Source organism: Dreissena polymorpha, chromosome 7, assembly GCF_020536995.1.
Source record: "Dreissena polymorpha isolate Duluth1 chromosome 7, UMN_Dpol_1.0, whole genome shotgun sequence".
Taxonomy (NCBI): domain Eukaryota; kingdom Metazoa; phylum Mollusca; class Bivalvia; order Myida; family Dreissenidae; genus Dreissena; species Dreissena polymorpha.
The window spans coordinates 109213059-109239903 of record NC_068361.1 but is presented as its reverse complement, the minus strand read 5'-3'; the positions used below and the strand labels follow the sequence as shown (position 1 = coordinate 109239903).

Below are 26845 nucleotides of genomic sequence, written 5' to 3'. Positions count from 1 at the left end.
TCGAAAGTAGGGAAAATACAACTACCAGGCATGTTTAAACCCGTTTCAGTATCGGAACAAAACTGATAACAAATTCGCACGTTCGCCAAAGCTTTAAACCTTGAATCTCCATGTAAAGTTGTCGTTCCATGTTGTAATGTAACTGTCGTGCAAGATTGATAAACTTGAACAATGTCAATAAAGAATAATACTAAACTCGATACATAAATGATTATTTTTTAATCAACAGCATAATCATACTGATAAGAATCTTAATTTACATCATTATTGTCATTATCATCATAATCTTAATCAGCTATATAAGATCATTTCTATCATTAACGTCGATTTAAGTGCATTATTAACTAAGTTTAATTATGTATATACCATTTACACAAAACAAAATACATGAATATCCAATAAATGTGTGATATGTAAACATAGCTTGCTATTGTTCACAATAAACACCAATCAAACAAGACGTGTTTGTGAAACACTATGTCCCCCCTTATATTTGAACTTTTACCTTGAAGGATGACCTTGACCTTTCACCACTTAAAATGTGCAGCTCCATGCATATGAGAAGTTGTTAGAAGTTATAGTGTATATTAAATGATCGATTTTGACCCATATATTTGACCTTTGACCTTGAAGGATGACCTTGACCTTTCACAACTCAAAATGTGTAGCTCCACGAGATACACATGCATGCCAAATATCAAGTTGCTATCTTCAATATTGCAAAACGAAGTTATAGTGTATATTAAATGAGCGATTTTGACCCACGTATTTGGCCTTTCACCACTCAAAATGTGCAGCTTTATGAGATACGCATGCATGCCAAATTGGAAGTTGCTATCTTAAATATTGCAAAAGTGATGGCAAATGTTAAAGTTTGACGCAAACCAACAAACAAAACAACAGACAGGGCAACAACAATATGTCCCCCAGTATATATTGAGGGACATAAAAAGCTACTCAACGTCTAAACAATTCTTTCACCAGGTGTATTGGTTGTGGAAAACAGCAATCATAGATACATAGTATGTTGTCTTATTCTTTATTTTTCAACACGATGTTAGCATTATCCAGCCCGAGCTTCAAAACAAATTAAATTCTAAACTCGAAATGAATAGAGGATGTTACATCAGTTTCATTTTAATGTAGACTCTTTTTTTGCGCTTAAATTATTCCTCTCAATTATTCGCATGTGTTCAATTTCGGAAGGAAATTCGGAGGTTAGTAATTATTGTAAACATTACCGTGACTGGTGGAAATCTTAATCGTAACCGGGTTTTGGTCACGTCTTATACGTATATTATGATTTAAATTGCAAAAAAGTCCAAAATTATGAACACCAAAATATAATTAACAAGTAATGTATGTGTATGAGAGGCCATACGGTGACCGTCTATTTTCTTTTACGATCATGTTTCTATGTTCAGTGTTTATTTTCAGTCATAAAAGGCCTTTACATCGTGGGAAATAGCTTGTGATTAGTAAACACAAACAATAGATATACCTCTCTTTCCTATTCGGTCGGCCTGTAAGCAGAAGCAAGCAACTTGGCCTACTTCTAATTAAATGTTAATCAAGAAAACGTGTTGTAGCTCGTCGCATTTCCCGTCAAAATTATATTTATCCAATTGCGTTCTTGTTCTAAGTGTTTAAAACAGTACTTGCAATTCGTGACAATCTTCCATTCAATAATTTAGCGTTATGAAATACAACGAATATCGGACAACGCTATTGTCGTGAGGGTTTTCAATTGTATCAATATATTGGTACTCTGACCTAACGTTAACAAATTAAATATTCGCATACCAATTAAAAATGGACTGTTGTCTCTAACACGGTAAAGTGAACGTGAGAGCTTCACTCGGATGTGAATTGTGCACAGTGGCATCATGTGACTTTAGTTGCGGTTACAGAGTTTTGAATAATGCCAACTATCTTTGTTACCGGCTATACTATTCTTGTCGATGCTTTTTCTAGGCAACTTGTTACTTGTTGTAGGGATTAGTGAATCTTTTTATTTATTGTATTTTTGAGACACTTTTCAACGCATATTTCGTCGCATAGTGCATCTGGTTCTACCAGTTTTTATTGACAACGTACCTAGGATATCAACCGTCAATGCATTTCATATCACATCTTTGTATGCATGGATGCAATTGTTTTTCTATCGAGTAAATTTACTAACGCTATTAATATGTTAGAATATTGAAAAGTATTTAGATATTTACAATAAAGAAAATGTAAAGACAATCTAATAAGTTTAAAATTTATTCTTTGATTCCTAACAAATACGATACCATTTTTAGTTCAAACATATTTAGTAAATATATATGCAATAATTTGGAAATTAAAATCAGCTACGATATATCATGTCAGGTAATCAATTTCATTGGACAAGTATTATTTAACAAAATACATATCACAATTATTTTATCATCGCAATAGGGAAAACTAATCATACCACGACTTATTCAAATATCAATTTTCAACAAAAATGATGTATTGTTTCCCAAAAGTAAGAAAACCATAAACTTATATTTAAGCTAGTTCCAGGTATTTGTAAATAAAATTTACTTTTGTAAATGCTGCAGGTTAACGCTAGTCTTAAGCAACAGTCAATGAATGACTAAATGCAAAAGTTGATGTTTTTAAACGGATAATTATCATGCAAAATATGTTTTAACATGTTGCAATATTCAATGGAAAGCTCACATGACAAAACAATGCAATACATTGGAACAGTGTTGCACCCATACATGTATCCAAACATCGATTAACTGTTCATTATAAATATTTAATGTGACTCACCTAATTTCAAACAAAACTCAGTAACATTACGATAATACAAATATAGTAATATAACGGTTTGCGTTTCGGTTGCATAAATAAATAAACAAACTCAATTAACAAATTAATAAATGCCTAAAAAGTACCCTATAGAATTAATCAAACAAAACAAATGTAATCATGAAAGAACGTGTGTGCTTCTTACACGTACAATGAAAAACCGATTATAACTAACTTGATTAAACCAGCATAAAGTATATGTATACGATTGTAAAAACCTCAAAATAACAATTTAAAAGTGAAAAAGTGTTGTGCAGGCAGAAACTGCCCATAAAACATACGTATTTAAACCATGAGCTTGTACGGCATGTTTAACATGATAAAACACTGTTCCATTTAATGAAGATAATTAGTTAACAGAGCGATGACTTTAATGTTTGCTTTGATTATTAAGTACAATGCATGACATGATTACGGTAACTGTAATTTTACAAAAATATTTTAAACATTTAAGCAAAAATACAAACAATTTTATTTGACCTCACACATAAAGAGCTCAATCATGAAGCCGCCTCTATGGCAAACATAAAATAAAATAATAAAGGTGATGACTCATGCAAAAGTTTAAATTTGTTTCATGTTATATCGTGATTTACCTATGTGTCCGCAAAATCCCTGTTAAAAGCTCACAACTTAATTTTTCAAAACCTGATCTTCTGCTTACATATATCACTGTAAATATCTCGAGTTAAAGGTTCGTATGTGCCTGTTTTGTTATTCATGTAAAACAGTCGATCTTCAGTTTTGTGTGGGTTAAAGCCTTCTGTTTGAAGGGTTGTCTTCTTAAGCTTGTGTGTACCTAAAACAAAAAAGGTTGAAATAATCATTTACCTTAATGGCTTACAAATGGATCAGATTGTGTGAATACAAAAGAAATATGTATGATCGAAACATCTAACATGTCTGACTACTATTTCCCAGGGCTCATTTTATGAAAGAAAAAAGTAAACAAAAAGACAATTAAAAGTCTTAATTTCTGTTACTCAAACTGGGAATTTCTGCAGCACTTGATTTAATTAAAAATACATTAAATTATAACATTTCAAATCCACCAAAATATTAAAACTTCAAAGTAGATAACAATAGAATGATTTTTATAAGCTAATGAAACAAAATTAATTAAAGTCAAATTTATATTCTGGTCTTAATGCTCAAATTTTAATACATTTTAAACATTTTAAACAATACATTTTAAACTCTTGACAGAACTATTAACACGCAAAAGAGACAAACCTGTTGTGTCTGCAGCCTTTTCCATAAGACGAATAAACAAGGGTCTTGAGTACGGGGGTAGTTTTTCCTGTAAGGCTTTGCACAGTTGTACGAGATTGATTTTGTGTTCTGGATCTACTATGGCCGCCATACCTGCACGACCTTCAGCACCTGTTGAAAACAAATCTAGGTCAAAAGTCACACTTGCAACTGTTATAATCTTTTTATAGCGAGCTCGCTGAGCCGCCATAGGCGGCTCGAGTTGCTCGCATTAAGTTAACACGTGTATTGGACTGTAGATTTTGAAAAGTTTGGTATCTGCGCGCGCAACGGAACCGGATATCCGGAATATCCGAAACCGGAACTGGAAATGTTCGAAGTAAACAACCAGCGTCTCCTGATTCATCATAATGATAAAATAGAACAAAAGATCAAATTTACGGCTTTTTAATATTTTAAAATTCCTCTCTGTATTTAATGTAACTATATTTCGAATAAAGCATCAGCATTCTTCGTGTAAAACATTTGTCTTCATTCAGGAACTTCCCCGTTCGATGACGCCATCACCAAATTTATCCAAGTAACGAATGACGTCACCATTTTGTGTGTACATAGCAAGTGACAACACCGACCGCTACTCGCATTTTTTATTAAAAATGACGACAAAACAAGTAAGTGCTATTATTTATTGGACGTTTGACATTGAGGAACAAACACACAATTGGTTCTGCATGTACTCAGGTACCAAATTTTTTCAAACAACAACCTGCACAATCAAATACTCGATTTCATAATCATTTCATACAGTGTTTTTCTTTTACTGTCTAAGTCATGCATTACATTTAAATTTAAAGGTGGTAAATCACATTTGAGTATCATTTCAACATGACCAAACTTTATTATCTCATCAAAAATTATATATCAGTTGTTATATTCTAGATATCTATTCTCTTATATTGAAAAAAATACAAGAATTTAGCTTAATTTTATGCCTCACAAAATGGCATGATTTAAACAAATATTGCTACCTTTTACAATATCTCATAGTGAGGGAGATAGTGCTTTAATTGAGCTAACCTTTCTGGTAAAGAACATTCTAAATTAATTAATTGATAATTACTACAAATAGTGCAATGTTTAAAGATACTATAAAATGTGATTGATTCAAGCAATCAAAAGATGTGATCAAATGTGATTAACCATATTTTAAACATAAATTCAAATAAGATATAAATAACTTTGAGGTGGGTGACGTGACAGTCACTACCTTTAGTAGGGTGGCTGACTTGACTGTCTCTACCTTGAGTACGGTGGGTAACGTGATAGTCGCTACCTTGAGTACGGTGGTGACGCGACAGTCGCTAACCAAAGTGACTTTTAAACAGTAGTTAGGAATATACAAATTAATATATAATCCTATTATTTTGGTACTTAAAAAATATATACTTACAAGTGTAAAATTATCAAAGTGTTATATCAATGGTATTAAATAACATGTTTTGGTGGGTGACATAATTATCGCTGACCTACCTTGCATTTATTCCTCAATTATGGTAATTTGAAATTACTTTGACTTTTAATGCTCAAAAAGGAAAATAAAACAAATATGCTGCCTGGCCCTTGTGAAGTACAATATGCAACGGGGAGAAATCATTGCTAATGTCAGTGAAAATTATAATTGAGAAGGTAGCAACAGTTGGCAGTTCTAAATTTTTACATTGTAGGTGCTAGTTGATTGTTTAGTGTTTTAAGGAGATAAAGCCAAGGACATACATACTAGATTAATATATATGTCCTTGGTATATACAAATCTTTGTTTTCTGCACAATTTGTTTATAGTTTCATGTGTAACGCAACTTTCACCTTCGATATATCTTCTCTTCAGGTATACATAATTATCGAAGAATAGGTAACTGTATGGTTTAGATGATAACTTATTAAAATATTACAGTTATTTAGTTACAACGACTGTTATGTTGCTCTTATCCACAATTGGTATTGGAACCATATATATTTTACCAGATTTGTGCAAAATAAGGTGATTTTATCTCAACTATACACAGTCGGCAAATTAATAAGCACCATTTTTACAAACAGAAGCTTTTGTGGGCTTTTCAAACATAAACTAATGTGAGCTTTTGAACTGGCAATATACTGTTCTAAATCATAACAGAATATCAATTAAATGTAATTCTTTGTAAACTTTTCCTAAGCAAGGTAATCATGCTATTATACAGCATTGCAGTTTACCTATATATTTTTCAAAAAGGTCAGATAGCTTAATTGGAAGAGCAACCCAGGCCAATATCATATGATCAATATCATCAGATGGCTCATGGGTGGATTTGGGTTCAAATACGGATCTGACCGTTGTAGGTAAACCTGTGGTTGCAAGGCTGGCAACTGGTAGTGTGACAATCTGTTTTGGGCGGGGTTTTGGGCTAAAAGTTCTGTTCATCAGGTCACATTAAACCCTTTAATATGGCCTGTTTGTTGTTTAATTTCTGAACATAATAATTAAAAGTTAATTTCCTTACTTTTTATACCAGTGCCTATATTATTACCAGCTTTACGAACTCCACGTTCCTCTGTTAGGAAGTGCCTATATATATTTAATAATTTTATTTAAAGTGATATTATGGGCATCTAACAGTATAAATGTGTCTATCGCAACCGTTGATTATTTTTGATGATTTCACTTCATATACACTTATATTTGTTAATGCAGCATCAACATAATAAAACAATATCCCAGAAAGAGAAAAATAATCCATTTGAATATCCACCGTATTTTCGTTTTGACAACTGACAACAGAAATGATTCGATGTACGATGTTGTACGATGTGAGTCTATATGTAGTTTTCTTGCAGTTTCGTTCATACGTCACAAAAACACAATTTTGTTTTACGGATCATTTCGGCTTAGAGGATTGGGTGAGTCATGTAAAATATCAAAAGAATATATATTTTTTATAAACAACTGGTAGCAAGATGAGTTGTAGATAATTGGTCAGTTACCACATTTTAACTTATTCTCTTGACCTGTTAATTCTTTTCAGCTCAAGTCAACAGTGAAAAATGCCCATAATATCACTTTAAATATCATCTTTATTAAAGTTTTTTGTTATTTTTTCTATTAAACATTAATCGAGCCCGCTTTGAGACTTTGTCTTATTTCATATTAACTCCCTTTTCTAGTGGGATATGTACCTATCAAGAGGCAGAAAATTTTCAATCAGGAAATATTTCAGTAGAGTTAATAAATAAATATGACTTGTATTTTTTATTTGTGTTATTATCCATAGCCATGCAATATATTTATGATTTACCATACATGATTATGGGAAAAGAAATTTCTTCCAGACCTTTTAATCTATGTAGATCTACATCCACATAGAAGCTTCCTTAAAGACTAGCTATGCTGAGTCAATGTAATCTCATTTATTGGTAACTGTACCTGTCACTTCCACTCCGTAGACGACAGCATCACTCAGCCCGATGATCTTGCTGATGGTGGTCTCCACCTCAAACGTAGAGACGTTCTCACCGCGCCACCGGAACGTGTCTCCTGTGCGGTCTCTGAATGTCATGTAACCATACTCATCCATGATCAAAACATCACCTGAAAATGGTTAATATGTGAAATATACTTAGACATTTTATATGAACCAAGAAATGCATAACCTGAAAATGGTTAATATTTGCAATACACAGGATATTGGAAAAAAATTATTATTGGCTTTATGTAGGAATCAGGAAATGTATCACCCTTAAATGATAAATATCTGAAATATACTAAGGAAATATACAGGAATCTGGAAAAGTATTTATTTTATTAAATGTATTATCTTAAACAACCAATTTGTACATATTTTTGTGTTATGCCAAAATGCACTAAAAAGCAGAAATTAATGTTCACAGGTTTCACCTAAAAAACGTATCAAATTATTTAAATTCGCACATATTTTGGTATTATCCAGACAAAAAATCTAAATCAGAAATTAATTTTCACAAGTTTCCTTCTACAAAACACATTAAAACATTTGATAAATTTTGAAGATTTAACACAAATATGTAACCTGTAAAAATTCAGCTTTATAGATGAAGTTTCGCCTTTACATATTACTAAATATCTGCCATACCAGTATGAAGAGTCTTAAAGGGGCCTTTTCACAGATTTTGGCATGTTTTGAAGTTTGTCATTAAATGCTTTATACTGATAAATTTAAACATTAAATTTATAAAGCTCCAGTAAAAAATCAAAGAAAAAAAATTTAAAAAGGAAAAAAAAGTAGCCCGTAGCAGGGCTCGAACCAGTGTCCCCCGGAATCCTGAAGTAAAAACGCATAAGCCAACTGAGCTATCTTGCAAAGCATACATAAGATGCGTATTTAATATGTTATATAAGCAATCTTCGTCGTTTAACAAATTTAAACGACAACAACAGAACTCTCCAAATTATTGAATCATTTCGCGTTGCAACGCTTTATAACTTTTAGGTTTTTAAATCGTCAAAAGATGCATATAATGGCTATATTAGACCACGGCAAATGTTCAGTAATACTGTTTCCTCACAAATAGCATAACTAAACCGAAAATTTGCGAATCTGAAACACCTTTTTTAATGTTGTCAATTTACCAAATCGTGAAAATGTCCCTTAAAATGTAAGATCAATAATAAATAAGTAAGTAGGTAAAATGGGGCTCTATGAGCATAATTTTATGTGCCCTATACTATATTGAAAACTGCCACAAGAAAGGAAGGTCATCATCTTAGGATTTGTAATAATTATGTCACCAGTGGACGTTTACGTGTGCACATGCCTCTACAATATCCCAAACTGCCAGCATACCAGTAAGGAAGGCCATGTCTCCCTTCTTAAACACATTCATGGCCACCTTTTTATCAGTGGCTTCCTTGCTCACATAGCCATCAAACTGTCTCAGGGGATCACCTGCAACTATCTTTCCCACCAACTCTCCGGGTTCACCTTCAAATTAAAGCTGTGTTATAGTGATATATAAAAGACATTTTTTGTCAACTAAACAAAATGTATTACCCAATAGCAAGAATATCGTTAAAATTTTACAAAAAGCACCTTTCAAGGGCACTAGTATGCTGTTCTCAGAGCTTGTATTAGTATTGTTCATTGTGTTAAGTATCTAATTTTGTAAGTACAATACATAATTATCATACCAAAACATAGCCCATCTTAATAAGCAATATATTGTAACGCAGAGTTATTAACTCACTTTTTTTTTAAATTCATGACGTTGTTTATACTTATTATAAATGTTAACAAACACAAAAAAAAGGTTTTAACCCTCAATGTAATTGTATTTTCTTTGCATGATTCAATTTAAGAAGCAAGAAGACTACATACTGCAAACATATGGTAAAAGATGGCCTATAAATAACAACAAAATATTGAATAAACTACACCACACGTATGGTAGTAGGAAACCAATTAGTACTACACCAAAATATGGTAGTATATAGTGTGATTTATAAACACATGTGCATCAAAATAAATAACACTTTATATGTACATTAAAAAAAAGAAAATTACAAATTAGCAAAATCAGTCTGAAATATTCAAACTGGTATCTTATTTTTACCTGGTTTTGCCCGCACACAGACTCCATTTCTGTCCCTCATGATGTTATTGTCCTCGTCGACTTTTATCAAGGTCACTGGGTACATGAACGGAGCAATCATGGAGGTGAAACCACAGGCCCCAATGGTGTTGTCAATATTGACTGGAAATCAAATCATATACAATGTCTCTTTGGTGTAAGAAATATAGAATGCAGAAGTATAACTATTTATGGTTTTCAATTTTACCAATATGAAAAGTATACAAAAGTTATAGTGAGTGAATATATAATTTGTTTTCATTTTTATAACTATTCATACTCCCTGAATTTACAATTTATACATACTTTGATCTATGCATACTGACTGTTTTGACAGTTTATACTCATTATTATTAAAACCTATATTCACCACTGTACTGATGTTACAATTTACACTCACTGATGTTGCGATTCTCACATCACTGATATTGCAATGTATACATCACTGATGTTAAATTCATACATCACTGATATAACAATTTATTCGGACTGATGTAACAGTGTGTACATCAATGATATTACAATGTATACTCACAGATGTTTCAATGTGTACTCACAATCCACACCTCACTGATGTTACAATCAAAACCTCCCTTGTGTTACAATCTTTACCTCACTGATGTTACAATCTATACCTAACTGATGTTACAATCTATACCTCACTGATGTTATAATCTAAGCCTCATTGATGTTACAATATCTAGCTCACTGATGTTACAATCTTAACCTCACTAATGTTACAATCTATACCTCACTGATGTTACAATCTAAACCTACCTGATGTTACAATCTAAACCTCACTGATGTTACAATCTATAGCTCACTGATGTTACAATCTATACCTAACTGATGCTACAATATATACCTCACTGATGTTACAATCTGAACCTCTCTATCTATAGCTCACTGATGTTACAGTCTATACCTAACTGATGCTACAATATATACCCCACTGATGTTACAATCTAAACATCATTGATGTTACAATCTATAGCTCACTGATGTAACAATCTATACCTATCTGATGCTACAATATGTACCTCACTGATGTAACAATCTAAACCTCAGTGATGTTACAATCTTTGCCATACTGATACTACAATCTATACTTTACTGATGTTACAATCTATACCTCACTGATATTACAATCAATACTTCACTGATTTTACAATCTACGCCTAACTGATGTTACTAGCTATACTTATTTGATGTCATAATCTATAGCTCACTGATGTTACAATCTATACCTAATGATGTTACAATCTATACCTCACTTATTTTACAATCTATGCCTAACTGATGTTACTATCTATATTTAACTGATGTTACAATCTATAGCTAACTTATGTTACAATCTATACCTCACTGATGTTACAATATATACCTCACTAATATTACAATGTGTACACTGATACCTTCCTGATGTTTCAATGCATACATCACTCATACTACCATTTATACTCACTGATATTACAATTTCCTTCAGTGGCACCATAAAACTCGCCAATCTTATTCACGCCAAATCTCGTCTGGAAATCATGCCACAATCCTGGCTGAAGCCCATTTCCAAACATGACTCGAACGCGATGCTGATTCTCGGTTGTTCGGAACGGCTGAGCCATCAAGTAACGACATATCTCACCAATGTATTGTGCTGCCTGTAATAAAGAAATAATTGACAAATGTTTAATGTGATAAAAAAAGTGGTGATTAAGAAATTCTCAAATGAATAACAGTTTTAAGACTTAAACAGATGTCTTCAGGCTTATTAGTTTATTTTATCCCGCTGCACAGACCTAGTGATTGATACCCAATGACCCAATTGCAAATGTATATATGTTCTTACAAAATGTGTATTTAACCTGTATATTTCAAACTGTTCATTTCTTTTTGGATGCATATTTTCTTACTAAAACTAACATAAGTTGTTGTTTGCTATGTTTTTATTCTGTCCTGCTTCTTATCCAAGTATCCGAAATTGCATAACACTTATACCCCAACCAGTTTTACAGTAAGAATTCAGTGCAATGTAAGTCATTATGTAAAAAAAAGAATTATCAATTATTTGATTCTCGACAAAATGTATGAATAATTATGATGGCAGGACACAAACGTAACTTTACACAAATAATAGTTCCAGTTATCAATGAAGTAATGGTTACACTCTTGAAAAACAAAGGACAGAAACATCTAGTTTCATCTAAACCTACTTATTTAAGCCTGATTCCATTGAAAGCCTATGGCTTATTAAGACTCACACAAGTCCTATGTAGAACCAGTATGTTGTGTCCTTGGAGCAGATTTAAAAAATGGTTCAACTGTAGGGTATAAAATCATGACCTCCCAGTCACTAGGTGGACATCATACCCACTACGACCTTTCTTAAAGAAAAAACCCACTGATTTCAAATTTTTTACAGAATAATCAACACTCACTGTACAGTTATATTTCAAACAGTCATCCCAGAATCCACTGGCTGAGAATTTCTTCTTGATGACCACAGTGGTCCCCCATAGAAATGCCTGTCCCATACCAATAATGCCCCCTGCTGTGTGATACAGGGGTAGAGGGTCGTATAGTATGTCTTGATCAGTTAGTCCCAGCATCATGTGCACAGCACTGGCCATGTAGTAGAACCTGAAATACAAGGTCCGGGTAACTACACCAATCAAACGCATCTTTGTAAGACACATAACATGTTGGGGAACTTAGCAGTTAAAATGTATTTTAATGTAATGTTTCCCTCTTGATGACCTTGATTAACATTTTATACAGACAGACAGAAAACTTTGAGGCTAAAAAAATTACTTTTAATAATATGATTTCTAAATAAGTTTGACTGATACCTGGAGTGAGAAATGATGGCAGCCTTAGGTAGTCCTGTTGTTCCAGATGTGTACACATAAAACACGCGGTCTGAAAAAAATTCAAATAATATTTTAACATCTTCAAGTATTGTTCACACAAAAACTGAGTTCTGATTAGATCTTGTGACCAATCATGAATATCCTTGTAAGCATTTGTAAATGCAAAACATTTTTTTTGTGGTAAACATGTTATTGTTCATCATACTTCTACTTTTATCAATGTATAACTGTACAAAATATGCCATAATTTTGCTTTAACATTAATATTTAGGGCCCTCTTCACTAAATCCTTTGTCGACTAAGGAACTAACAAATACTTTGACTCGCAAGATCAGGGAAAACATGAAAATTGTGGCCTTCATGGCCAATACATATCAAGTTCAAATGCGTAATTATCAGGCAAATAAATTAGAATTGGAATGGAAATAGTCACAAGTTTCCAAGGCTATTTTTTTGGGCTAATTTTATAGCCATAAGTAAGTCATGTTCCTAATGGCAAAGCATATTTCCCTTTTCCCAAGTCCAGTCCTAAAATTGCCAATTGATGGTGTTACTTTATTAAAGATGTTTAAAAAAAGAGCTTGGAACTGCAGAAATAAGGCATTTTGACATTGTAGTATAAATTTTACTGACATGTTTATGCTTAGAATTATCTTATTAAAATAACTTGAATCAATAAGTAGTCAAATGTTATAAATCAACCAAAGAAAACTTTTCCAAATAAAAGTAAATTCACTCTCAAAACTTCAGTATACATGTAGGTAATAAATCCCCACAAAATGAGCAGTGGTTTTGACCATGGGTTAAGGACTTTATGACTGGGACACCACATCATATTCATATAAGTACTTCAAGTCTTATTGAGCCTTACTTTTGGAAAACAGAGCTTAATGCGTGAGGGTTAGTGTCGTCCAAGATTAGGATGTGCTACTGCACAAGCTCATCCGGGACAATACTTTCCGCTTTTATGTAATTTGAAGGAAGTCCTTCTAAACAAAAATCCAGTTCAGTCAGAGAGTGTTGTCCCTGATAAGCCTCTGCGGACTGCACAGTTCAATCATGGATGACACTTTATGCTCCAGCATAAGGCCCAGATTTTCCATAACTAGGCTCATATGGCTACTGCAAATTTTATTAATACCTGTAAACTTGGTTATAGGTGCAGGTGGGGTGTAGGTTGGACTCTTTTCCAGCAGGGGATCTAGACTGACTGCACCGACCACTGGGCACTGCCCACTCCCCATGAAAAACAGGTTGCAGGACTTGGGAAGATCCCTGGATATGTCAGCAACGGCTGAAAGTAGCAAGAAATTAATTAAGAAATAACAAGGCTATTGTCAAGTAATATGGTCCCCTACTGGCTCAACCATTGTCAGAAATTCAACCATTGTCAGAATTTTTTTTTGGTTGGCATAGTAACCAGAATTTTTGACGTAAGAACACAAAAAAATAACGTGCATAATGTCTATCCATGATTCAAGTTTCATGAAAAAATATTAAGAACTTTTAAAGTTATCACAGGATCCAGAAAACCAACATTTTCAGCGGTATTTCTAGTCTACTTGTTGCCATAGCAACCAGAATTTTTGACGCAGGAACAAAATGAAATGAAGTGCATAATGTCCATATTGCCATCTATCCATGTTTCAAGTTTCATGAAAAAATATTGAGAACTTTAAGTTATCGCAGGATCCAGAAATGTGTGAATGACTGACTGACAGACTGACAGACAGACAGAGCGCAAACCATAAGTCCCCTCTGGTGAAACCGGTAGGGGACTCATTAAACTAAATACTTATTACCTGACGCCATCTCCTCAGAGAAGACCACACATTGCGCCTGAGCAGCCTGTACACAGTGCAGCAGGGACTTCTCCCTCAGGTTGAAGTTGATCAGGGCCCCTATGGCCCCTATCTTTGCCAGCCCCATCCAGTAGAACACCAGGTCAGGGCGGTTCTCCATCACCAGGGCGACCACATGACCTTGCCGTATGCCAGACTCGTTAAAGAAGTTGGCAATTGCATTGGTAAGAAGATCGACTTCCTAAAAATAATTAAGATTTAATTTGTTTGTGTACAAAAACAAAAATGGGAAAGGTTGCTCAAACCTGTAACAGGTACATAAGCTAAAAGCCTTTAATTTTTTGGGTCAAATTATTTATGTTAGTTTATTATTAACCCTTTTATATATGTGTTAATTATAAACAAATGTGTTTGCTTGAATAGAATAGTTTGAAAATGTTTGATAATAACGGAAAAATCATTAATGCTTGAGGGCTGAAACTTTACAAACATATTTAAACTATTTTAAGTTGTGCATCTCCATATCTTGGGTCAGGTGTTTTCTACCCAATTGGAGATAAATATAATTGCAATTGTCTGTCTGCCCTTATTTTGTTAACTTCAGCTATTACTATTAGGTGTAGCTTTATTAAAATGTCACAGCTAAATTTTCATCGGTCTGTAAAAGGTTTTGCTCATAAAAGTGCAAACATTGTTTTATTTGTGTAATTTGTTCATTTGTAATATATGTGTGAACTCTGAATCTTGGGAATTCTTGTCAGCAAACAATCATATTATAGCCTGAATATTTGTTTTATAGTCTAAAATCAAATATCATTTCTTTCAATAAATGTCTATGTTAAGCACAGAACATGGTGTACTGGTCGCCATCTCATATTTTTAAATTATATCTTTCATGCCCTTCAATAAAACAAAAGAGTCTCAACCCTTTCCTGCTTAGAAGCAAAGTGAAAATGGCTATGTGCAAACAGCATAAAACCAGAACAACCTGCAAGTAACTCATCAGTATCTTAGGGTTGGAAATGAAGCCTTTAAAACTTGAATAAGAAAGGTCTTTGATTCTATTTAACTTTCTAAGGGACTATAAAAGAGTAAAAATATGAATCTAGTGGTAAAGGGTTAAAGAAAATATGCAGAATCAAACAACAAGCTGTATATTATTCAGTACCTCTTTAATACATAATGTTACAATCTATTTAAAAAGTACTGAAATTTCCCAGTTTTCAAACACTCACAATAACACAAGTGACAAAAGTTGAATAGCCGCACTTTACATCTCCATCAATTATCTCTTTACAACTCCATCAATTCTCTAAAGATCCATTTTATGCTTTTATGGCATTTGTAAACAAGAACTGCTAGTACCGGTAAATCATTAATCTGCATACAAATCTCAGCTTTTAGAGATACCTTGCTGACATGTCATCTGCAAGAATTGTCTAGTATTGATTGTTTGAAACAGTGCCCAGCAGACTTTAGTAGCCTGTGTTGTTGGAATAAGAAGGATTTTGAAAATTAATGATCATTATTGTTATTTTAAAGCCAATAACACAATGAACAGGACTTAAATTTAAAGACTGAGTGGAATTTTTAAAGACTTTGGTTCAGACTAAACCTTTATGTTTTTTTCTCAGATGTGTGAAAAAGTCCGAGCAAAAAAAATGCTGGTACATTTTATTCTGATTAAGTTATGTACCTTCAGGGCTTACAATTCAAAATCATCATTCAAGATACACCTACCTGAAAAGTCCATTTCTTGTCCTCAAAAATGAAACAGATCTTTTTGGGGTATTTCTTCACCGTTTCTTGGAAGAGTTTGGGGATACTGTGTCCAATGCGGTTGTATTTCTTCACACTCCATTTCAGGGTCAGCAGTACTCGCAGTGCTCTGTTAAATAGAGGGATGAATGTTCTGTATCTTCATTAATGACCAAAAGAAATACATGAGCTGAGCTCTGGTAAAACAGGTCAGTTTAGCTAATCAGGGCCGACAATTTCAGCTTAAACAGTATCCTTTTGTTTACAGGAAGTCTCTTTAAGCAAAAATCCAGGTCAGGCAGAAAGTTTGGACTGCACAGGCTAATCTGAGACGACACTTTAAACAAATGCATTGAGCCCTGTTTTACCAGAGTGCATTTCAAATGTAAGTGTAAATCATAACGATATCTGCAAACCCTAAAAGCACTTTTAATGTTAAAATCAAATTTGATTAAGTTTACAAAATAACTCAGTTAGTCATAGCCTTGAATCAGGGCCCTCAATCTATCAAATCTGCCGCCAAATTTCGGCGGCAGTCCCCCACCTGAAAAGTATACTTTTAACCCCTTTCGGGGGGAAATATTCCCCCTAAAAAAATAAAAAAAATAAAAATTTTTTTTTTTTTTTTTTTAATAGAAAGATGTGTCTCATGATTATTATATCTCAATTATATTTCAATTTAATCTTTTCAAACATACTAAATTATGAAAAATGCAATGAATATAGTGCAAACATGTAATGTAATAATGAGAGAGTAAGTAAAAAAATCCCCCAAAAAGGATAACGCCGTGAAAATTCCCCCTCCTTAGGGCTGCGGACCCCTTCCCCCAAAGTAGTGTGAGGGGGCTGTGAATTATTCGATAAGCTTATTAAAACAATTGTAAGTTAAGGCTATGAAGCTTGGGGATTAAACAATAGCATCCAGATTCAAAAATACAACTATGTTTTACATGTAAACAGGGCTTGACACTTAACTTTTTTTACCAGTCCTTCTAGTTCCAAGTGGTCCGACAATTTCTATGTTATTTTACCTAAATTTCAACTTTCCCGGACTATCCACAATGTATTGTACATTTGTAAAAAGAAAACTATACTATCTAATAAACTTTCTCTTATCCTTTTCATATTTTTGCTGTACTTCAAGCTTCTCTTTCTAAGTTTTTGGTTTTTAGGCGGAGGTTCAATTACCACCCCCAGAATGAAAATCCACATAGCAAACTTGTAATCTTGAAAATACGCACGCTTACTCTCCTGCAATATCAAAATATTATTAGGCGCCCTCCAGTGTAAATTTGCATGATAAACGAAGTAAATTCGGATGGTACTAAGATCGATACAAGAGCACCGCCTTGCGGGTGCAGACCGCTCATCTATTTTCTTTTTAAAGGTGAAGGGACTCTCATTTTCAATCACAAAGGAGTGAGGGGTGAAGTGAAGAAAAAAAAAATTCAGGGGCGGGGCGGGGGGGATTCTTGGGTGCGATGGTTGGACGGTATTTCAAACATAAAATAATAAAAATAAATATTTGTATTTTTTAACCGTAGGTTTCAAAAAAAACAAGGGCTGTTTGTAAAACATGCATGCCCCCCATATGGGCTGTCCGTTGTAGTGGCAGCCATTGTGTGAATACGTTTTTTGTCACTGTGACCTTGACCTTTGACCTAGTGACCTGAAAATCAATAGGGGTCATCATTGAGTCACGATCAATGTACCTATGAAGTGTCATGATCCTAGGCCCAAGCGTTCTTGAGTTATCGTCTGACAACCACCTGTTGGACGGACCGACCGACAGACATGAGCTTAGCAATATACCCCCTATTCTTTGAAGGGGGGCATAAAAAATTGGGGGGTGGGGTGGGGGGGTATAGTATAGTGTGAGGGTGTGGTGGTCATTTGTGAGATGATTTTTAAAAAATAAAAAAATAAAAAAATTAGGGGAGGGGAATTCGGGGGGGAGGGAGGGGGGATGGGGGGTATTCTTGGGTGGGATGGTATGACGGTATTTCAAACATAAAATAATATAAAAAAATATTTGTGTTTTTTAACCGTTTAAAAAAAAAATTGGGGTGGGGGGTGGGTGGGGGGGTATAGTATAGTGTGAGGGTGTGGTGGTCATTTGTGAGATGATCTTAAAAAAAAAAAAAAAAAAAAAAAAAATTAGGGGGGGGGGATTCGGGTGGGGGGAATTTGAGGGGGGATATAGTATAGTGAGGGTGTGGTGGTCATTTGTGAGATGATCTTAAAAAAAAATAAAAATTAGGGGGGGGGATTCGGGGGGATTCGGGGGGGAGGGGGGAGGGCACGGGGGATGGTTTGGGTGGAGACAACTGTGGTATGTCAGGTGAGAGTAGTTTTGTCAAAGTATCAATCAAATCTAATCATAAATAAAGAAGTTATGGCATTTTTAGCAAAATTTAATAATTTGACCTTGAGAGTCAAGGTCATTCAAAGATCAAGGTAAAATTCAACTTGCCAGGTACAGTAACCTCATGATAGCATGAAAGTATTTGAAGTTTGAAAGCAATGGCCTTGATACTTTAGAAGTAAAGTGGATCGAAACACAAAATTTAAACATATATTCAAAGTTACTAAGTCAAAAAAGGGCCATAATTCCGTAAAAATGACAACCAGAGTTATGCAACTTGTCCTTTTACTGTACCCTTATGATAGTTGCCGAGTGTTCCAAGTATGAAAGCAATATCTGTTACTTTAGGGGTAAAGTGGACCAAAACACAAAACTTAAACAAATTTTGAATTTTCTAAGTATAAAGGGCCCATAATTCCGTCCAAATGCCAGTCAGAGTTACATTACTTTGCCTGCACAGTCCCCTTATGATAGTTAGTAAGTGTTGCAAGTATGAAAGCAATAGCTTTGATACTTACGGAATAAAATGGACCTAAACACAAAACTTAACCAAAATTTTCAATTTTCTAAGTATAAAAAAGGCACATGATTCTGTCAAAATGCACGCCAGAGTTATCTAACTTTGCCTGCCCAGTCCCCTCATGATAGTAAGTAAGTGTACCAAGTTTGAATGCAATAGCATTGATACTTTCTGAGAAAAGTGGACCTAAACGCAAAACTTAACCAAAATTTTCAATTTTCTAAGTATAAAAAGGGCACATAATTCTGTCAAAATGCACGCCAGAGTTATCTAACTTTGCCTGCCCAGTCCTCTCATGATAGTAAGTAAGTGTACCAAGTTTGAATGCAATAGCATTGATACTTTCTGAGAAAAGTGGACCTAAACGCAAAACTTAACCGGACGCCGACGCCGACTCTACGCCCAGGTGATGACAATAGCTCATAATTTTTTTTCAAAAAATAGATGAGCTAAAAATGCTGATTATTGCTGCTTTTTATATATAATAAAACAAGGGCTGTTTGTAAAACATGCATGCCCCCCCTATGGGCTCTCCGTTGTAGTGACAGCCATTGTGTGAATATGTTTTTTGTCACTGTGACCTTGACCTTTGACCTAGTGACCTGAAAATCAATAGGGGTCATCTGCCAGTCATGATCAATGTACCTATGAAGTTTCATGATCCTAGTCATAAGCGTTTTTGAGTTATCATCCGGAAACCATTTTACTATTTCTGGTCACCGTGACCTTGACCTTTGACCTAGTGACCTGAAAATCCATAGGGGTCATCTGCAAGTCATGATCAATCTACCTATCAAGTTTCATGATCCTAGGAATAAGCGTTCTTCAGTTATCATAAAAAAACCATTTTACTATTTCAGGTCATCATGAACTTGACCTTTGACATAGTGACCTCAAAATCGATAGGGGTCATTGGCGAGTCGTGATCAATGTACCTATGAAGTTTTATGATCCTAGGCATAAGCCTTCTTGAGTTATCATCCGGAAACCATTTACTATTTTTGGTTACCATGACCTTGACCTTTGACCGAGTAACCTCAAAATCAATAGGGGTCATCTGCAAGTCATGATCATTGTACCTATGAAGTTTCATGATCGTAGCCATTAGCATTCTTGAGTTATCATCTGGAAACCATTTTACTATTTTTGGGTCACCGTGACCTTGACCTTTGACCTAGTGACCTGAAAATCAATAGGGGTCATCTGCGAGTCATGATCAATATACCTATGAAGTTTCATGATCCTAGGCATAATTGTTCTTGAGTTATCATCCGGAAACCATTTTACTATTTCGGGTCACCGTGACCTTGACCTTTGACCTAGTGACCTGAAAATCAATAGGGGTCATCTGCAAGTCATGATCAATCTACCTACGAAGTTTCATGATCCTAGGCATAAGTGTTCTTGAGTTATCATTCGGAAACAATTTTACTAGTTCGGGTCACCGTGACCTTGACCTTTGACCTAGTGACCAGAAAATCAATAGGGGTCATCTGCCAGCCATTATCAATCTACCTATCAAGTTTCATGATCCTAGGCCTAAGCGTTCTTGAGTTATCATCCGGAAACCATTTTACTATTTCAGGTCACTGTGACCTTGACCTAGTGACCTAAAAATCAATAGAAAGACAGACAGGCCAAAAACAATATTCCCACCGATCATTCGATCCGGGGGCAAAAAAACGGTTTTCCATGACCAGTATTTCACAATAAGCTGGCCAGGACTTTTAACTGGTCCAACGGATCAACTAAATTTCTAGTTTCACTGGTCCTCCCTATTTTTTACTGACCCCGGGTCAACGGACCACCGTTAGTGTCAAGCCCTGCTGTTTATCTCAACAGGTGTTTGGTGTCAGATCTCAAACACAAACTAAAATCATTTACGGAAAACTTGGTGGTGGTTTACCTAATAAATAAACGGATTGCTAATGTTATAAAATATTGGTTAAAACTATTACAATCTGATGATGTTAAATATATTAAAATTGTTTATAATTTCAATTTTGTTATTACATGATCTTGAACTTTATCCCAAAAACAATTCTTGGGTAAAATCTGTTAAACATATATTAAATACTCTAGGTGTCGGCGAGGCATGGTATTTTCAGGGAGTAAGGGACGTTAATTGTTTTATATCCATAATTTTTTATCTGATCAAACGTTCAGAATTGGATAACCGAGTTTAAACAAACGACAAGGGGTGAAAACTACTGCATTTACAGAAATTTTAGATTTCAGCCTTATCTCAATGTTGTAAATATTACAAAATTTAGATTCGAGTTTATGCGTTAAAGAGTATCTGCACACAGACATGAAGTCAAAGAAGGGCGATGGCAAAAGCTTGAAAAGACACTGTATGAAAAAGAAAATGTAAACACTGTAATGTTCTCGAAGATGAGTTCCATTTCTTACTCGAATGTTCAGTTTTTAATAATCTCAGGAAACAATATACATGTATAAATAGGTTTTATTGGAATCACACATATATGTTAAAATTTATCGAACTCTTACACACTGACAATGCAAAAACAATAAACAATATTGCAACATTTATTTTTAAGATTGTCTATTTCTGAAAAGCAACAGCTTGTCATTATGTTTAAATGTTGATTTTTGTATTTATTGAATGCACAAACGTAATACTTATCTGCTGTGACAAAGGCTTAAGGTATGTTTTTAATTTTGCATTTGAAAAACATGTTTTCTGTAGGTTTAATGTTTATTTTTGTCTATTTCCATACAATTGTTAATTAGCAGCTGATTTCTGTCATATTCATTTGTTTTGACCCCCCCCCCCCATTCCAATATCATGTGATTCTATACTGGAGAAAATGGTCCGCTAATGGGAAAATCCTGGCCAATGTACAACATGAAACTTTATTTTGCACGCAGATTTTATAATTCTCATTGTAAATAATATTTGTTTTTGAAATAGCATTCTTTTGTGAATAAAAATATATTAATATTATCTTTTAGACGTTAGGCTTTTTCCTTCTGTGTACTGGAAGTGATCCATTACTGGCGACCAAACTGTTTTGGGCAGTGGCTAGTCATACGGCCCCGTACGACTAGCCAATAGGCTTGCCGTACGGCCCCATATGGCTAGCCTATTGGCTAGTCGTACGGCTCTGTACGTATAGCCTTTCCTATAGGGACTGTCTAGCTGTACGGCTGTTATAACAAGGGCTGTTTGTAAAACATGCATGCCCCCCATATGGGCTGTCAGTTGTAGTGGCAGCCATTGTGTGAGTACATTTTTTGTCACTGTGACCTTGACCTTTGACCTAGTGACCTGAAAATCAATAGGGGTCATCTGCGAGTCATGATCAATATACCTATCAAGTTTCATGATCCTAGGTGTAAGCATTCTTGAGTTATCATCCAGAAACCATTTTTCTGTGTCGAGTCATGGTGACCTTGACCTTTGACCTAGTGACCTGAAAATCAATAGGGGTCATCTGCCAGTCATGATCAATGTACCTATGAAGTTTCATGATCCTAGGCCTAAGCATTCTTGAGTTATCATCCGGAATCCATTTTACTCCTTCTAGTCACCGTGACCTTGACCTTTGACCTAGTGACCTGAAAATCAATAGGGGTGATCTGCGAGTCATGATCAACGAACCTATGAAGTTTCATGATTCTAGGCGTAAGCGTTCTTGAGTTATCATCTGGAAACCATTCGGTGGACGGACCGACGTGCAAAACAATATACCCCCTCTTCTTCGAAGGGAGCCATAACAAATAAATATATTGATTATTTATTGATCTACGTGCAGATTTCTTTGCCATGCGTCATGAGAAAACTTGTTAATACATGTACTTAAAATTGTGTGCGACAACGCAGGCTGATTTAATGATAATTGTTTTTTGCTACATGAATGTCCCGCAAGATAATAAGTGCATTTGTTTTAGCTACTACAGGGCTCGAAATTAACACTCGCACACTCGCAAAATGCGAGTAAAAAATACCGAATGCGAGTCAAGTTTTAAGCCACTAGTATTTTTTTGCAAGTAAATAGTGAAAAGAAATGAGTAGGTATAATGCTGCTCGACACATGATCACTAAATCTTAGGTCAATTTATAGAACGCCCAAGAACCCTTATGCGTAAGCGCGCACCTTGTATGTAGACTGGTATATACAGACACGCGGATGGTATTGGTACAAAGGAAGTGAAACAGTCGACTATTCACACATGTTCATTGAAGCGAAAAATAACTTGTCACTTTATTCCCACAGACGGAAATAACACAAAATATACATAATACAAAAGATAAAGCAAAGTTAACCGTTTAGTTAGAAAAAACAGATTTTAAATCCTTCTATGAAAACAGTGAATCAGTGGAAAAAATAACTTAAAATAAGACTAAAACTTGTTATAGATGAAGATGGTCAATCAACCTAATGTGGGCCCTTGTGGTACAAGGAACTGATATCTTTGTATGGTTGCAGAAATAAAATGTGTATACATGTTAAGTACTTTTATTTTGTTTCAATAGAACTAAACTAAAAACCATGGGTTTTTTATGTTTCCATCAAAATTTGCGAGAATGTTTTTGATTTTGCGAGTTGGTATTAAAGCTGCTCGCAATTTTTTGCAAGTAGAAAAAAAAGTTAAATTCGAGCCCTGCGTAGGTCAATTTATAGAACGTCTGAATACCTGTATGCGGAAGCGCACACCTTGTATGTAGACTGGTATACTTATAGTACAGATACGAGGATAGTATTGGAACAAAGAACGTGAAACAGTTGACTATTCACATTTGTTCATTGAACTTGAACAGACATGGCGTCGAAGCCAAACATTATTAGTTTCTTTTTGCCTACAGACGGAAAAAAAATACGAAAGATGAAGTAAAGTTAACCGTTGATTTGTATTTTGGTGACGTCGCACTCAACACACGATATCATAGCTGATTTTTTTCAATATTTGAAAAGTTTTAAACCCATTAAAAATATCCCAAACTGACACTTAAACTTTGTTTTCTGAGTGAACACGACACACTTATATTCGAAAACAATGCCCTTATGGTCCAAGGAACTGATATATATGTATGATTGCAGAAATAAAATGTGTATGTTAAGAACTTTTGATTTTGTTTTAATAGTACTAAATTAATGTCCGAACTTTTTTATGTTTCCTGCAAAATTTGCGAGACTGTTTTTGATTTTGCGAGTTGGTATTAAAGCAGCTCGCAATGTTTTGCAAGTAGAAAAAAAAGTTAATTTCGAGCCCTGTACTAAGATAGTGAAATTCAAAAATGTCTACCCTTTAGACTAGCTCGTGTAGTCGTCGTAATCCGATTTGTGCATAGTATATAAAGGTTGAAAAAAGGGATATATGAAAATGTAAATTTATTTTCCAAAACAACAATTGCAGCCATCAATATAAATCACAGTTATTGAGTATAAAAATAAGCATTGTACATGTACTAGTGATTAATTTGTACATGTAAATGTATGTATTAAATATATGGTAAATAATCTTAACTAAGTAAATCAAAATTGCGACATCGCATTGAGAAAAGTTTATAACTAAAACAAATAAATGTAAAAGGAAACTTAACGTGATAAGGATAAAACGATAAAACCATCTATTTTTCAATTGTCTATAAGATAATTAAATTATTTGTGTAACTCAATTTCTAAGACCTATCTTTAACTGCTGCCGTCATTGAATTTCATAATATCGAGGCCGCAACTCATTAAAAACAGTTCTTCACACCTTACTTAGGAATGTCCACTAATTAAAGTATCAAATTATATGTAGATACCGAATTATATTATTTGCGTAACTCAATTTCTAAGACCTACATGTACCTTTGACGGCTGTCGTCATTGAATTTCATAATATCGAAAAGCAACTGTTTAAAACAGTCTTTCACGCCTTACTTAGGAACGTCGACTAATTATAGAATCAAATAAGAAACCGTGTTACATGAAAGGAAGCCGAAACAGATGAAGAATTTGTGTAGTTTTATGAGCTTAAACAAACTTATTACTGATTAACAGCACTTAATGAAAATTCTATACATTATTAAGCCGTACGGCAAGACAATCCCCATAGGAAAGGCCATAAAATTCTACACTTTATCTAGCCATTCAGCTAGCCACTGCCTTTTCCCAAATGGGAGATGAATTCCAAATGGATGGTTTCCACACACACAAAACATCTGTTTTTATCTCAGCATTTTGTTAATGTTCCATCCAGCTATATGAGTTCAACCTTAATAAAACTAATACTGAAAATATTGTTATTCTCAATGTTGAAGTAATTTTTAACAAAACAACAATTTCCTTATTTTAGTCAAAATGATGCCAATTTTCCCCATTCCCAAGATGGTTAAGAAAACTGCAAACATGTATACAAAGTTAAAGCATTATTAAATCTTAAGTAGTTAGAGAAATAAGGTCAAGTGAAACAGCCTTGTTGTTTGACTATGTCTTTAGTGAAATGATTTTCGTGTCTGTCTATCATCCAGCAGGATCGAGGCTCAATCCCTCATGAATTTTTTCACTGTTGACCTAAGGTGTAACATAATTATATGCAGTCTGCAAAATTAACCCATTGCCTGATCTTCAATGCAATGAAATCATGGCTTTGGTGATAGAAAAATTGAATATAGATCGCCTGAATTGCGATGAAAAAAAAAGAAGAGAAAATCCAATAAATATTTCAATTGACGCATTTCAATTGTAAATTCTTACAGTGACACGGCTTGGTTACTTTCCTTTTTATCATTGATCTCCATTCAGGGCCCTCAATCCATTTTAGGGGAAGTAGGTCGCTACCCTCATGAGGGGGAATTATCGCGGCATTTCCCTTTTTGGGGTATTTTTTACTTACTCTCTCATTATTTCATTTGTACATGTTTGCACTATATTCATTTCTTTTTTCATAATTAAGTATGTTTGACAAGATTAAATTGAAATAGAATTGAGATATAATAATCATAAGAAACATCTTTAAAAAAAAATTAAATCGGGAATTTTTCCTCCTGAAAGGGGAAAAAGTATACTTTACAGGTGGGGAACTGCGGTAGAAATTAGGCCGCAGATTTGATAGATTGAGGGCCCTGCCCTTAGATGTTATAGAGAGTGGAAAGTCCAGTTCGCGTATTTAAAATGTCGTAATACTTTTGGAATTAAACTTAACTTGCATTCTACGCTGATAAATAAAATAATAGTGTGATGTATTTTATAAATTAAATAAAACAGTTGAATGTGTGTTATTAATTGCATTGAAATTACGAAATAACTGGAATAAAAGTTTGAAACCAGGAATACCAATTTGTTTACAATATTACCCCCCAATTGCAATCTATAATGATATAACGAATGTTGTCATCCTTTCATGATAATGTCACTGTAACTTAATTCAATTTTTTTCTGGCTATGAAGAATTTCCTCTGGCTACGAGATTTTCAAAGTGTCATAGCCACAATATTGTAGACTGATACAACTATAAGGAAATCACAATTCGTACAATTACCGTAGATCCCTCGGAGCAGTTTTGATGACGACCCTAATAAACCTCCAGCCACCAGTGGCAGCGTACACAAGGAAAACTGCGACTGTTGTAAGTGTGCATGGCCACCCTAGTCCGTAACTTAGGAAAACGCCGAGGAACAAGTAAGACACCAACTTCAACACAACCATGTTGCAAACTACATCAATGATAGCCCGTAGTATCCGAGCGATGCTGAATACGTCGGTCATATGTACAAGACCTTTTATCAATCCTTGTCAAAGTTGAAGTTCAAAGTGCGTCGATCGCTATGTTTACACATTCAGCATTGATTGCAAACTTCACTCGGTCCCACGAGCGCTTAATCCGT

The 26845-nt window shown here is 34.4% G+C and overlaps 1 protein-coding gene across 1 annotated transcript; it reads right to left on the bottom strand.

Annotated features, from left to right (window-relative positions):
- Positions 1–204: 204 nt before the first annotated feature.
- Positions 205–26845, bottom strand: LOC127837445 (long-chain fatty acid transport protein 1-like). The gene is made up of 12 exons (XM_052364566.1): positions 26500–26845; positions 16103–16250; positions 14363–14603; positions 13702–13854; positions 12540–12609; positions 12129–12330; positions 11159–11351; positions 9676–9816; positions 8910–9047; positions 7514–7678; positions 4078–4227; positions 205–3643 (listed from the first exon to the last, which is right to left on the bottom strand). The coding sequence occupies exons 1-12, from the start codon at positions 26724–26726 to the stop codon at positions 3486–3488; spliced, it is 1986 nt and encodes a 661-aa protein (XP_052220526.1). The 5' UTR covers positions 26727–26845; the 3' UTR covers positions 205–3485.